Below are 14,049 nucleotides of genomic sequence, written 5' to 3' on the forward strand. Positions count from 1 at the left end.
GGTCCAACCAACTTGGGACAACATGCCGCTTTCAAACAGAGTCACACCGCAGCAACTTTCCCTCTGTGTCTGGATTTAAATGATTATCCGGAGCGTCTCCTCGACACAAACCGCGAACCCCACATGGTCGACGCTGAACCCTGACTCTTGAAATGTGGACCGAACTCACCTGAGAGGACTGGAGGTTCAAAGAAGACACATTAACTTCCCCGAACGGGCTTGTTTTTTTGTTTTTTTTTGGGAAGTATTAACCCGCGATTTTTTTATTTTATTAAAATGGGTGTGCTGTGGACCAACTACATTTTCTTCCTGGCGTGTTGCTCAGGATTAGGATTTGGAAGCCCGAACAGATGCGACGAAGTGCGCAAAGTTTTCCAACTCAGACAAATTGGACCAAATCAATTATTGCCTTTAAGTCCCAGACCAGGTATGTTCCAGTTCCAGTTCCAGTGTGTGTTTTTTCCTGCAGTTAAATTCCCACAAAACAAATCAGCGGTACACATTATGTAACATTTCTTCTACAGCATTTTGTACATTTTCTTCATTTACATCCTTCATGCCAACCGCTTATTCCAAGAAATATAAGCTTGAAAAGTTATTCACCACACTGTTCCTCCAGAGCTCATTAACTGCACTGTAGCTTTTAACCTGTCATTTTCTGCCTTCTTGAAGTGCTCTTTGTAGTTACAAAACACACCTTTTTAAACACATTTTAGAGGCGTGTGTGCAGTTATGATAATAATATAGACAGTGGAACTGAAGAGCTTTGAGCTGTTTAAATGGCATCTTTTTGTGTGACTCTTAAATCAAGATATTTAGAGGAGATATTGCATGAGTCTTAAATCACTGCATGAATACATCTCACAGTTGAGTCCATTCCTTTTAAAGTGATATCTTTGAGATATCTTACTGTAGTTTATGTTCAGCAGTATGGCAGGTTCATGATGAATATGACTATATTATGTCATATCTCAGATACTGTGGATGATTTTCATTGCTCTTGAAAATCTGCTTTCATTGCACTTAATGCTGAGCAACAGGATAGGTGCGCAGATAGATTTCCCTTGTGTTTGTACAACAAAACTGACTATAAAAGGTATCACTTTTTGCTTACTTACACTTTATTACCAGCAGTGCACCGGCTCATATATAATGTGCTGTTTTAATCCCATGAAACTAGGAACTAAAGCTGCTCAGATTACTTGTTGGTCATGACAGGGGAGAAAAAAAAACCTCTGCTCTTTTCAGCTGCCTAAAGCAGTTAAGTGGCTTGCAGGGATAAACAGGAATTATTTTGTGTAAAGTTAGGTAAACTAGGCTTCACTTAACTTCATGAACACCACCCATAATGTAATTCCCCATGATACTTGTCCACAAGATTTGGGGGAATTATGGGTGTGGATATTGCATGTGGGCTGTCATTGAGTGGACTGCTGCTGCTGCTGCTGCTGCTGCTGCTGCTGCTGCTCTCTGTGCTCCTCTTGGAAAAGTAAATCTAAATGGTGTTGACTGCCATCCTGCCACAAACTGCTCCCTATAAACTTCACCACCCCTTTCCTCTGCTGCTGCTGCTGTGAGGAAGCTGATTCAATTGACAGAAAACCCTCAAATACCCCTTGAACCTCTAAATAACCCTTGTAATGCCATCACCGCTCCTGCCCCTGGAATAAGCCTGTGCATGTGGCTTCGTGGATTTAAATCTCTGTGCTGTTTCTTTGCAGAAATTGCCAACTGAAAAGTACTTCTCTGAGATAAAACTGTGCAGTGGGCATCACTTGTAGTTTAAGCGATGATAAGCTCCTGTAGAAACACTTGCTACTGTTTGTAACTGCACCTCTACTGACCTTTTCTGGCAGCCCAAGTCCAAATACATCTTTACATTGGAAAGATGTAAATCGTTTTCTTCGATGGATTGAGATTAATATAGTGAAAGGCATCAGATAGGATCATAGCAAGAGGTGTAGTCGATCCTAGAGCCTGATTGTAGAAGTTCTCTATAATTGAGTGTGGGCCTGTGAAAAATAACCTCCAGAAATTCCAGGAATCCGAGAGAGAGAGCGAGCTGTTTCCATGTAATAAGAAGTGCCAAACAGCCTCGAGTTTAGGTCAGAACACAGTAAGTCAGAAGTCTGTCACTTCGGCCAAACAAAGCTGATGTTTGTGGTGTTGGAAGTGGAAATATTTCTGGGAAGCATTAAAAAAAAAAAAAAGACCTGGGGCACTTTCAAGTTGTCTTATCTGGGGGGAGTTTGAATTCCTCCACGTGTGCCATCGCCTGCTCTGCTCCCTCCTCGCACAGGGAGCTGATAGCGTCTCTGGCAACAGCTCTGCATGCTCTGCCTAGGCATGTCAGAGAGGCTTTTGCAAAGTTTTGGGTCGCTTTTAAGATGTTTTGATTGTCCCGTATGTGTGCAGATTGCTTACATTTTGTTCGTAGTGGAAAACCTGAGACACATCACTTGGAGAGGCGATAACGCTCTGATTCAGATATACTCTCAGGATGTAGGGGTCTTCTGCACTAATGGAAATACATGACCTTTTTTATGTTCCTTTCACCTCATGCAAAGAGTAGTCCTAGTATTCAGATTTGTTGTCATGTGTTTATTTTTTATGTACCTTGTTCTTGCTAAACTGTGATTTCTCTTTATTGGCAATCTCTGTTCGGTCAGTCAGTCCACCACTTTGGCTCAGACTGAAATAGAGATTATGGGTGACAGTTTTTAAAGGAAAAAACAACACAAACCTCCCTGTTTCTGGAACCCTCTCCCTTCTCACAGGTTTTCAAGTTATTTGAATCATTTTTACTCTTATCAAATCATGTAATGTCCTGCGTGAAAGCATCTGCATTTGTCATGTTTCTCCACTCATTCGTTCAAGATTTTCCTTTTTAATTAGAGATAGATAAGATAAGATGATCCTTTATTGATCCCCCTGTAGGAGAAATTCAAATCAGACACAGCAGTATAGGGGAAAAAGTACAGAAGTGTAAAAGTACAATGGAGAATCACAAAATAAGAATATTATAAAATATAATAGAAAATATAATGAAATATATATACACTATATGCAATATGCAATAACATGGGGTGCAAAATAGTGTGTACCTGTCTGTATATCCACATGGATTGTCATGAGATCTTGTATTTTTGACTTTTCCTCTATAGCGCCAGCAACAGGCTGACTTTTGGTGGTTTTGAGTGAAACACCTGGATAGACACAAGAAGCACTTTATTGATAAATAAAAAACTTAAGGTACACACATCCATGCCCCCCTTGAGGATGAATTGTAATTGTTGGTGTCAGTTAGTGACCAAGTCCGAATTTAAATGTATCCAATACCAAAGTGACTAAACACCTACAAATCTTATGGCATTCCCATCAGCCTCGGGCCTCACACAAAACTAAAATGATGAACTTGGTAAACATTATACCTACCTAACATGAACATTCTAGCGTTGTCATTCAGTGTGTTAGCTAGGGATGGGATGATATACGATATTATTGCATATTGCATTTAAAAACTGATTAATTGATAATTGTGAATCAGGATAATTATGAATTATTCTCACATGGCTGTCTAGCTTGCCAGCATACAGTCCTATATTGAGTATAGTATATGTATATATTTATATAACATTTTCATTATTGTGATTATCATGCTAATATTGTATAATGCAATTTTTTGGCCAAGATAATTATTGTCATGCTGTTGTTAGCACTGAGCTCAAAGCACCGCTGTGCAGCCTCACAGAGCTGCTAGCATCGCTGTAGACTCCCCTCTTGCTGCTGAGTGCTACCACAGGCAGGAAAGCTGCTTGTCAGTTTGGACAGTTTCCAGTTTATCATACAGATAATACAGAAGATACTTAGTCACACTCACTTATTCATACCTTCGGGCAGTTTAGGGTGTCAAATCCACCTGACTTGCATGTCTTTGGAATGCGTAAAGGAAAGTGGAGCACCTTTAAAGAGAGCATGCAAATCCTCTGCCCCAGTTTATGCCTCTCATGTATTAGTATTACCTTGGAGTCACAGAGGTAAGCATTCCTTTGTCTGAAAAATAAGTACCTGGTTATGTTTGAAAAATGCTGAAGGTCATTTAACAACTTGTACCTGTTGTTTTTTTAAACCTTTTAACTGGTTCCTGTTCTGAAGGCCTTTCCATAATCCACAATACTGTCTAATCTTGATTTAAAAAAAAAAGATTTTGCATTTTCCAAGTCTCCTAATCCATCTTTCCTAATGATGTTAGCCGTAGGTGATATGTCTTTGCTTGAGGTGAACCAAAAATGTAGTATGTACTCGTATTTGACTATACTGATGTTACTTTCCTTACTTTATATTATATTTCTGGTGTTGGACAAAATGAGTAAAGACATATGTCATTTCCAGCTCACTGGATTAGGAAATACAGTTGCAATTTGAGAAATGGGTCAGCCAGATGGTTAGAGTCTTTGAGGATTGTGGAAATTCAGAACAGAGGTAAATGTTATTAAAAGACCGTTTGGGGTTTTTCAAACATTGCTGGGTATTTATTTTGTCACAGAAACAAATGCTTATCTCTGGGACTGGAATGTAACGGTAATACACGAGAGGCACAAACTGGGGCCGTCAAATCCCAGCAAAAGATGGAAACCGAGTCTTTCTTACTGGCTGTCTTAACCCTGTGCTACCCTGCTTCTTAGTTTTGTCCCATTGTAAATCCAGGCCCCTGTTTTATGTTTTTAATCTGAATGCCTCCTAGGTTCAGACCTTCAGGTGTGCGTGTCCAAGAACCTGACTTGCTGCACCAAGAAGATGGAGGAGAAGTACCAGGTGGCGGCCCGGAGAGACATACAGAACATTCTCCAGACGTCCAGCTCCAGCCTCAAGTTTCTCATCTCGCGCAGTGTTGCTGCTTTTCAAGGTAAGCGTTAAGTGGTTTGTGTGTTGTTATTTATGTAGCACTATTGGAAAAACAGAGTTACAAAGTGTTGTATGTACATGAAACCAAAGCAAAGCAATGAAAGATACGGGGAAGAGAGACCAAGTATGAGTTTGCAAAGGCAGTATTACAGAGGCAATTACAAATATGAATGTAAAAACAAACCGGACAGAAAGTAAATAAGTAAGTAAAAATTGGATCGCCTGATACCTTCAGACAGGGCAATCTAAAGTCTGGGGTCTCTAACAGCAAATCCAGTCACCTTTTCAGTTTTGAGCCGTGAGTTTGGAGCGTGTTTAGGCGTCACTGTTGTAGAGTTTAAACTTCATAAACGTGTGCTGAGGTGAGAGCGCAAATGTTTATGTGTATAATTGTATGTGTGTAGACGTTTGTGTGTCTTCTCCGAGTTGGAGTATACATTTAGGAGTTTGGGTTTGTGTGGGTGCTGTAAAAACAGTGGATGAGTCAGTGTGTGTGTGTGTGTGTGTGTGTGTGTGTGTGTGTCGTGTGCGCGCGTGCAGTGAGACTCCACATCAGAGCAAACAGAGCTGTGTCTGTCCTCCTTCCAGATCTACCGCTACACTCTGATCTTGAGATTAGATAGGTTTGCTGTTCCTGTAGGAGACTGAGGAGGAGGAGGCGGTCTGTAAGGGTGAATGTCTGTCAGGGACGTGTACTGGGGGGTTTGCTAATAGCTTCACTTCCTACGCACTTATCCCATCATAAACAGTTGGCTATCCATCCCCACATTTGTTTTCCATTCGGCTCCATCCTTTCACTCAGCAGTGACTGACAGTCGACTTACAGGGAACAACTTGCCTCTCTCTGTGCACTCTCCCTGTCCAGTGTGGGGTGTTTCTCCCACTCCAGCTGATAGCTGTCATATGACGGCTGAAATAGGTGGGCAACAAATGCGGAGCTTATGACATGAATTGTGCAGACGTATCATTAGACCAATCCACTTTAACGATGTCTCTCTCAGTTTAAAGACGTGCTGTTATCCTCCTCCGAAACTCAAATGATTTATAGAAGAGTCTTGCATGATCACAGTGTTTTAGTTGAGGTTTGCAGGGGCAATGCCTGTTTTTTGTCGTCAGATGTTTGATGTGTCTACTCAGGCTCTGAAGTTGAACTAAAATACTCAGCATTTATGATCAAGTTTATGGAGCATGCCGCCTCTAAAATACTGTCAACTTAGAACAAAGTTGCAAACAGCCTTATAAAAGTTGTTTGAGTGCAGGTTTTTTTTTTTTTAGTTTAAGGCGTTATTTTATCTATTTCTTATTGTAAAATTAAGTTTCAAGTTATGTGGGAGCCGGTGGGAGCCGAGCTCCCATTAGAAGGGGTCTGAGTTCCCATGAAAGAAGTAAAAATCTTACGTCTGTGGGGGTTGCATTACCAAACAACCATAATTTTAATGCATAGTTCAGTGTAATGAGTATTATATCTCTCTGTATTGACTGCTTGCTCTCTATTGGATTTCCAGCTCAAAACCCAATGTATCCTCCCACTAGTAGTGTGCTACATAGGAGAGGTTACTGCACACCCACAGTCAGCAGTGCGTAAAAAAGTGACGCCTACTTTCATATGATACCAAAAAGGATGGAAATGCGTTCTCCCTTTGTGATGGGTCTCGGTTGGCAAATGTCGGTCTATTGAAACTTTGTTTGTTGCAATCTACTTGATACAATTGTTGCATTTAGTGTGTGTGTGTGAGAAAGTGTAGGCTATTACTTTTTTTTTTATCTCCACCCCTAATGTTGCTTATTTTAAACAAAGCTCAGATGATAACTCAAACCCTGTGTAAAATCCCATTAAAAAGAACAAAATCAGCTAAATGTTGCGTCATCTCTCAATACTTGTTGACCTCCCAACACTGTCTGTGGCACTCAGCCCCAAATTGAAGATGTAAATCTTTTTAAAAGCATAGGCACAGATGTATAGCCCCCCCTCATGCAATTTTAAGCAAATGCTACTTTAAGCATCCGTCAGGAGTACATTGTTGGGGACTATTTCCAGCAACGGATTAAAACATATTTAGTGCTCTAGTGAGTATTTACAACAGCAGGACGGTGTATTTGGGATTGACTCAAATGAAAGAATATGTCACAGAGTTACAAGAGTGCTCACTGATGTGTTTTTAATAGGTTTTGGACAACAAAGCAGCTCAGGAAGAGAAGAGTAAGCAAAATCAGGCTTTGGCTACAAAGACAATCTGTGTTACTAGGATCAATTCATTGTTGGTTTTGGTCTTTTTGACAGTTGGAAAATATATAATATCACCAGCCTTTTCCTTTGATATGCCTCCTTAAATGTCTGAAGGTGTGTTTTTTTTCTTTTTCTTTCTGGCCCTTAAAGTTTTCGTAACAGCCTAGGAGCTGGCAGGTATGTTCACACAGGGCAAATCAAACAAGGCTGCAAGAACTGGTAGCTGTTTAAAAAATCCTTACAAAATGAGCAGCGCTCACATGGTTTCATCTGTGGAATGGCAGCCAGTGTGCGCTCCTGCCAAACCAAACAGAGTTCCCTGTCAACATCGGCTTTCATCAGTCAACAAACATCGACGGCTGCTCCCAACAACCAGGCTGCATAATACAAGTGGCAACAGACGCTCAGCAATTTAAGTCTCATATTGGAGTCACAGCAGCAGTATAACTGCTCTGAGTATTACATTTATTAAGTCATTATGTCATGTTCCCATGGTGCTTTTGTGATTTGTTTAATTACAGTTTAAACTACGGCTGCAGCTACGTATTATTTTCATTACTGAATAATGTGATTTCTTGGTCGTTTAAATAATTGTTTGGGCTCCAAAATTTTAGAAAATAAGGAAAAATGCTCTTCACACTTTCCCAAAGCCAAAGTTGGCACATTCAGATTGCTTGATTAGTCCAAGTCCATGTTCAGTGCATTTTCTTCCTCCATAAAACATTTGCAAAGCTGATGTTTAATATTTTAAATCCTGAGTTTACATCTATGTTTGCTTGCTGGCAGTCATCTTCTTCGTTGACTTTGTCTGGACATTACTTTGTTTGTTGGCTCCTTACGCCATCAACTGTAGATCAGGGGAATAGCGCGTAAGATGCATGCATGTGCCCCCTAGTTTGTGTACATGATACAAACAAAACAGGGAACTATTCAACATTGCATCATCTTTTTAATTGACTAATCCTATCAGTTGTAATCCAAACATATCTTGCCTTAAAAGTTATTGTGTAATCATTATGACAACTTTAGTTAAAATACACATGAAGAAATGTGTACCACAAACTAAACTATTCTTCTTCACCTGTCCAACATTGTTTGTCTTGCTATTGAAGTAAATCTGTGTTGATGAAAGCTGATACTTGTTCAAATGTTGATGCAGACTTTTTGAGACTTACAATCTTTCGTATCTGTTTACTCACACACAGACAGACACACAGACACACAGACACACACACACACACACACACACACACACACACACACACACACACACACACACACACACAAACAGAGAGAGAAAGAAAGCCACCCACGTGGCATTGTTCTATTTGGCCGTAGAGGTTTAAAGAGTCTTTGTCACATGGAGAAAGCACACTGTGGCACCATATGTATGGGAACCACGGAGGGACAGAAATGTCTAGTTGGTTCTTAGGTTTTAACAGAGTGTAAAAAAAGAGCTATTTTGCTGTTCATGTGCAGACATAAAAGAAACACAAGTCAAGCATTTAATTTCTCTTTCCTATCTAGGCAGTGTTCAATGATGCTGACTTAATATGAGTAAATTGTTTGTTATTCATCTTGTGTGACTGTTTCTTTTGTTTTGGGTGTTTTCAGATTTTAATGGAAGTGGGAAAGGGCCAACAACTTTATGGATCATCTTGAAATTTGAATAACATTTCAGCATTAAGCCTACCGTTTTGCTTCACTATAAACAATTTTGTGAAGTACAAGATTAAAATAGACAGGAGGTGGGTGGGTTGGGGTTTATGCAGAAAAACAAGTCCCTTAGTTTTGGTCTCCAAATGATTGGCAGCCTGGGCTGTAATTTGAGAGACAACAGAGAACAAGCAGAGTGTATAATGCATTACAACCACAGACAGGAAGAAGGATGAGTTAAAAGGGGGCAGGCTAATGTGGTCATTTGTTTTGCGCAAAGCCTTCAATTAGGCATCTTTATATGATGCAGCTGAAGGGAGAGGGGGGGATGAAGAAATTAGAGGAATGTAGATGGATAAAAGTCTGAAACACTCAGGAGACACGGAAAAATAACACCAACCAATAAAATGCTATTTAAAATGTTTTTTTCCTGGGGGACTTGCTGGTGTTTTTGTGCTTGTAATGGGCCACAGTTCTTCCCAAATCTTCAAGGGCCTCTTTTATGTTGAAAAGCGCTCAATACTTTAACATAATGAGTAACACGAATAAGCTAAAACAAGGGCTAGAGCTGTTAATTACGAGTGGAGCTTCAAAGCGCAGCTCATCCCGCAGTAATGGTTCATTACATTTTTCTCTTTTCTTCAGAGAAATTTGCCACAACATTTTAATATCTCGTCCTAAAATGAACCTGACCGCTGCCTTTCAAGTCATTTCACAGCCAAAAGATAGCTGGGCAACTGTGGGTGGAAAAAAATAGAAAGAATAAAGACTGAGCTGATGGCATACTGTCAAGCAGACGGCCTTTGAGCTTTCCAGCACATCTTTTTTTTTTTCTTTCTCTCCCCACTTGCTCATGGTCTGTCAGTAAGTCCCCCAGGATTGCATGTTTTCATCCACCGGTTGTGAGGTTCCTGCACATCGTCCTCACAATGCACAAATATGTAGCCTGCTGAGCGGGGCTTCAGGGGAGATCTTTTTTCATTGTGCGCAGGTTTGTCTTACATCCATGGCAACCGACCTGTGCAATCCCAGCTCCCCGTAGGGCAGGAGTCAAATAAAACTCAGAAACAGAACCCACAAGGAATCAGCTGTTAAGATGGCTGAGAGAATGTCTGAGGAGGGGTTCTCAAATCGTAGCAAAACGGTCTGAGATCACCAGATCAAAGGAATTGCCTTCCTTTGGGACGAGCTTTGATTTGAGGAACTATTTAGAAAGCAGTGTATTGCCTTGTACTGACTAAAGGATACTGTGGCTTCTGTAAATGATAAAATCAATGTCTTTCCTTTGGTGATGAAAGAAGGGATGGATTTTGTTAGAACCCTGCTGGTGTGGCAGTCAGTCATGGACCAAAATGAACCTATAAAATTATAAACTAGTAGTTTCACATTTTGGCTTGTGACCTCTCGAAGGAATAGTTTATTTTGAGAAATACCCTCATCCGCTTTCTTTCAGGTGAGAAGAGCAAATCCACTCGTATGTCTATCTGTTAAATATGGCTACAGCCAGCAGTCAGTTAGCTTAGCATAAAGACTAGAAATGGGGGGGGGGGGTAACAGCGAACCTGGATCTGTCCAAATGTAACTATCTACCTACTGTGTACGGAACATTTTAACCTATTCCTTTAAAGCAAGTAATGCCTACTATGCACACTCATTTCATAGCAAACCTAAGTGCTGACACTAAGTCACTATTTTGTCAGTATTATAAAAAAAAAGGTCTTTCGTGTCCCATATTTCATCTTAAAGCCTCCACCAGTACTACATGACTGTTTGATGAGCAAGTTGAGGCTGGCTGTAATAAATTTAATTCTACTGTTACTTGAATGTTTGTGGCATGAAGCTGTTGTGGCCATTAACACTCTGTGGCTTGTGGTCTTCCTTCCAGTCAATGTCTCATTTTGGTTTGTAGCCTGGGAAGAAAAAAACAGTTCTAGACAACACGAGACACAGGAATCCAGCAGACATCGTTAGTCAGCCTTTGCTTTTTTATTTGCGCCCCTCCTAATTGTGAGCTACTGTTTTGTCAGGAACGCAAGTGGTGCTGATGAATGTAAGATCAAACGGTCAGGACTGAGTGCTGGTTTTGTTGAAGTGGAAAGCTAGCCCGTTGTGCTCAGGACTTGCTATTTGCACTCATAAATGCTAATTGTGTTTCTGTTTACCAACTTTTTAAATGATGTGCTGCCCATCTTTTACTCTTTGAATTGAAAAAGGAACATAGTTGAGTGGCAGCGGCCCCACCGCTTGACTGAGTGGAGACCACAATCAGCCATCGAATTAGAACAACTCACTCAGTGCCAAACGAGGAGGTCTCAGTAAGGGGGGGGGTAAAGTTTTTTGATTTCTGCTGATTAGACAGATTATGTATTTGTTGCAGAGTTTCAGTTCATAAATTCTGGTTGTGTTTAGTCCATATATCTACAAAATGTCAAACAAAGAGCTTAGAAAAACAGCCTTTTTTCTTTCCTTTTTGCTGTTTGACAATGGATTTTTAACCTAATCCAGTGTGTGTTAAGTGCTTTAGTTACTTAAGAAGTAACATAATTTTGTCAGCCCATTAAAGATTTAATCCTTCATTTGTTACTGAAAAATTCCAAATCACCAGATTTGAAGATGCATGCTTTTCACACAGCGGTGTATTCTTTGTCTACATTAAAAATCTGAATGAATCTTTGATAGCTGCCTGCGGCTGAATGTTAAAGCTGTTTGGTTTGGTTGTAAGAGCTGAAAGCATTCATTTGGCTCATTATTTATATCACTAGTGAATCTATTTTGACGATTAACAAACTGACTGACTCTGATGTTGAAAGCCTGATAAGAGTCTATAAGCCCCGCTAGAAGCTAGGGGCGGTGCTGTAGTATAATGAAGAGTACCCCTGTCGACCATACACTATACATAGACTGCCTGGGCGTGTAGAGTACCAAGATGTTTGCATGCAAGGCGATTTAAGGAAATCATTTTGAATACCTATGAAAAACCCTTAAGTTGTATTTATTATTGTTTTTGACTAATACATGAATCAGTAAATGCAGCTCTTGCTAGCAGTAGTATTACACAGCACATCACTTGAAATGTGGTGGATGGTCAAGGAGTCAGTTTTTTAATCTAGTTCTCTATTTCAGGCTATTGTAACAAATGTCTGACTCACATGTAAAATTTTAATTAAAAGTGTTTAAAGCTAACATTGCTATCCATATAAGGTACCTTAATCAGTCACTATGACTCAGTCGTCTCTACGACTTGCCGCCGCAGTAATGGCGGTGCCGTTAGATTGCGGAACACACAAACCAATCACTGGATTTGTGTATTGTGTCGTGTGTTTTGGTTCTTTGTGTAATGTGCTCTGGCCCATTTACTAATCACATCAAATATATTGTGGATTGTCTCATTTGACCACTGGTCCACTGTTGACTCATTGCTTCAGTTGTCTGAAATAAACATAAACACACTTCTCCTGTGTTTACTAATATTCCAGTGTGATTACCAGGCTGCTCTTCAAGGGACTTCATGCAAAGAAAAAGTTGTTCTAAAAGCAGGGCAGCAGCAGCAGCAGCAGCCACCACACTTACCTAACTGCTCCTTTGCAATCCACATTTCTCCAAGAATTTCAAGTTCAAAACAGTAATTTCTTACCAAGGACAGATATTGTGCTGTGACCAGCCCTGAGCAGCACTGCATCACTGACTACAGTAACATAGTGTTCCCTTCCAGTAAACTTTCTATGTTGGTCACAAATTGGCTGCTCGCCTCAGTCAGGGAAAATATGCAGCTTTTTATAGGACTTTGCATTTTAGGATCTTTTGTCTCGAAAATGAGCATTCCTCGTGTTAAATTCCCCTCCAACATCAGGCTGTCTCATATAGAGGGTGCTTTTTGTTTTACCGTGTCAAAGGTTATGTTACTGGTTATGAAAAAAACACCCGATACTACAATATAAGAGGCGTGAGATAAAAGGCGTCAGCTTTTCATTTTGATTGGGAGTGAGCAGCATAGCAAACATACAGATCTGTGTAAAATGACTAGTGACATATTTGTAGATCTTTTTAAAGCTGTTTTTAGCCACATCAGTTGTTCATGTGGTCCACTACTTTGGACCAGAATGCAGTATCTCAACAGCTATTAGATGGATTGCCGTTAGATGTAATACAGACATTTATAATGCACAGAGGATAAATCTTTATGGCGGGTTGGCACAATATTTTGATATTCAGATATTTATGGCCCCTAGATGAGGAATGATTTTGCTGATCCCCTGACGTTCCCACTAGTGTACGGAGCCACAAGTGAGGTCGACATTTTGTGGCTTTGAGTGAAATGTGTCTGCAGTGTTTTGATGGTTTCCTGTGAAAGTCGGGACAGATGTTTATGCACACCTCGGGGTGAATTTAAATAACTTTGGTGATTTCATAAATTTTCATGTAGTTCCATCTTCAGGTCAGTATTTCATTGTGTCCAGTATTTTGGTTTATAAAGAACTACCTGTAGAACGTATGACATTCCCATCAGCCTCAGCTGTACTTTGTGTTTAGTGCTAATTAACATGCTAAATTAAGGTGAACATGGTAAACATTATACCTGTAAAACATGAGTGTGATAGCATTTTTACTGCAAGCAAGTTAGTGTGCTGATGTTAGCATTTACCTCAACACACCTCACAGTAGAACCTCATAGGGCCACTAGCAATCACTGTGGACTCTCAGTCATAACACTAGCAAACTATTACCTCCACAAAGAATACGCTTTTTTCTTGTCAAGCAGAATGTGTGTATCTTGTTTGTGTGGAAAATGAAAGATGGGAATGCTTTACTTTCAGTGGACAAACATTGATTCTAATAGTAACCAACCACCTCAGACCCTTGCAAGATGAATGTGTGATGAATACTTGCATAAACTGAACATATTGAGTGGTTGTTGGATTTGTTTGAAGATTTCATTGGTTGATTCTCACTGCTGGTCTAAAATCCTTTCTAACCTGCTCTCTGCTCCTTTGTGTGGGACTTTTCATTTATCAGACTCTTTGTCACCGGGTCTACAGCCGTGCCTTTTTTGTGTTGTCAGTCCTACAAGAGGAGTGTGTGTGTGTGTGTGTGTGTGTGTGTATACGTTGGTGTATGTGTGTGTGTGTGCCAGCCATTGCAGGGGCCTCTCCTCGAGATCTCCACAGAATTTGGGCTTGGCTTTGTGATTCAAGGCTGGACAGTTGATCCAGGGGAGGACAGAGAGTGAAAAAGAATGTGAAGAAGAAGAATGAGCGACTGAT

At 40.3% G+C, this 14,049-nt stretch overlaps 1 protein-coding gene across 1 annotated transcript in view; it reads left to right on the plus strand.

The window, feature by feature from the left end:
• The window catches only part of gpc5a (glypican 5a), a 110,471-nt gene continuing 96,422 nt past the window's right edge, over nucleotides 1-14,049 (plus strand). Inside the window, exons 1-2 of the mRNA XM_051379037.1 lie at nucleotides 1-427; nucleotides 4,745-4,906. Coding sequence (XP_051234997.1) covers nucleotides 277-427; nucleotides 4,745-4,906 — 313 coding nt within the window. The 5' untranslated portion in view covers nucleotides 1-276. The remainder of the gene's footprint in view (nucleotides 428-4,744; nucleotides 4,907-14,049) is intronic.

The sequence above is a fragment of the Dicentrarchus labrax genome, unplaced genomic scaffold (assembly GCF_905237075.1).
Source record: "Dicentrarchus labrax unplaced genomic scaffold, dlabrax2021, whole genome shotgun sequence".
Lineage (NCBI taxonomy): Eukaryota > Metazoa > Chordata > Actinopteri > Moronidae > Dicentrarchus > Dicentrarchus labrax.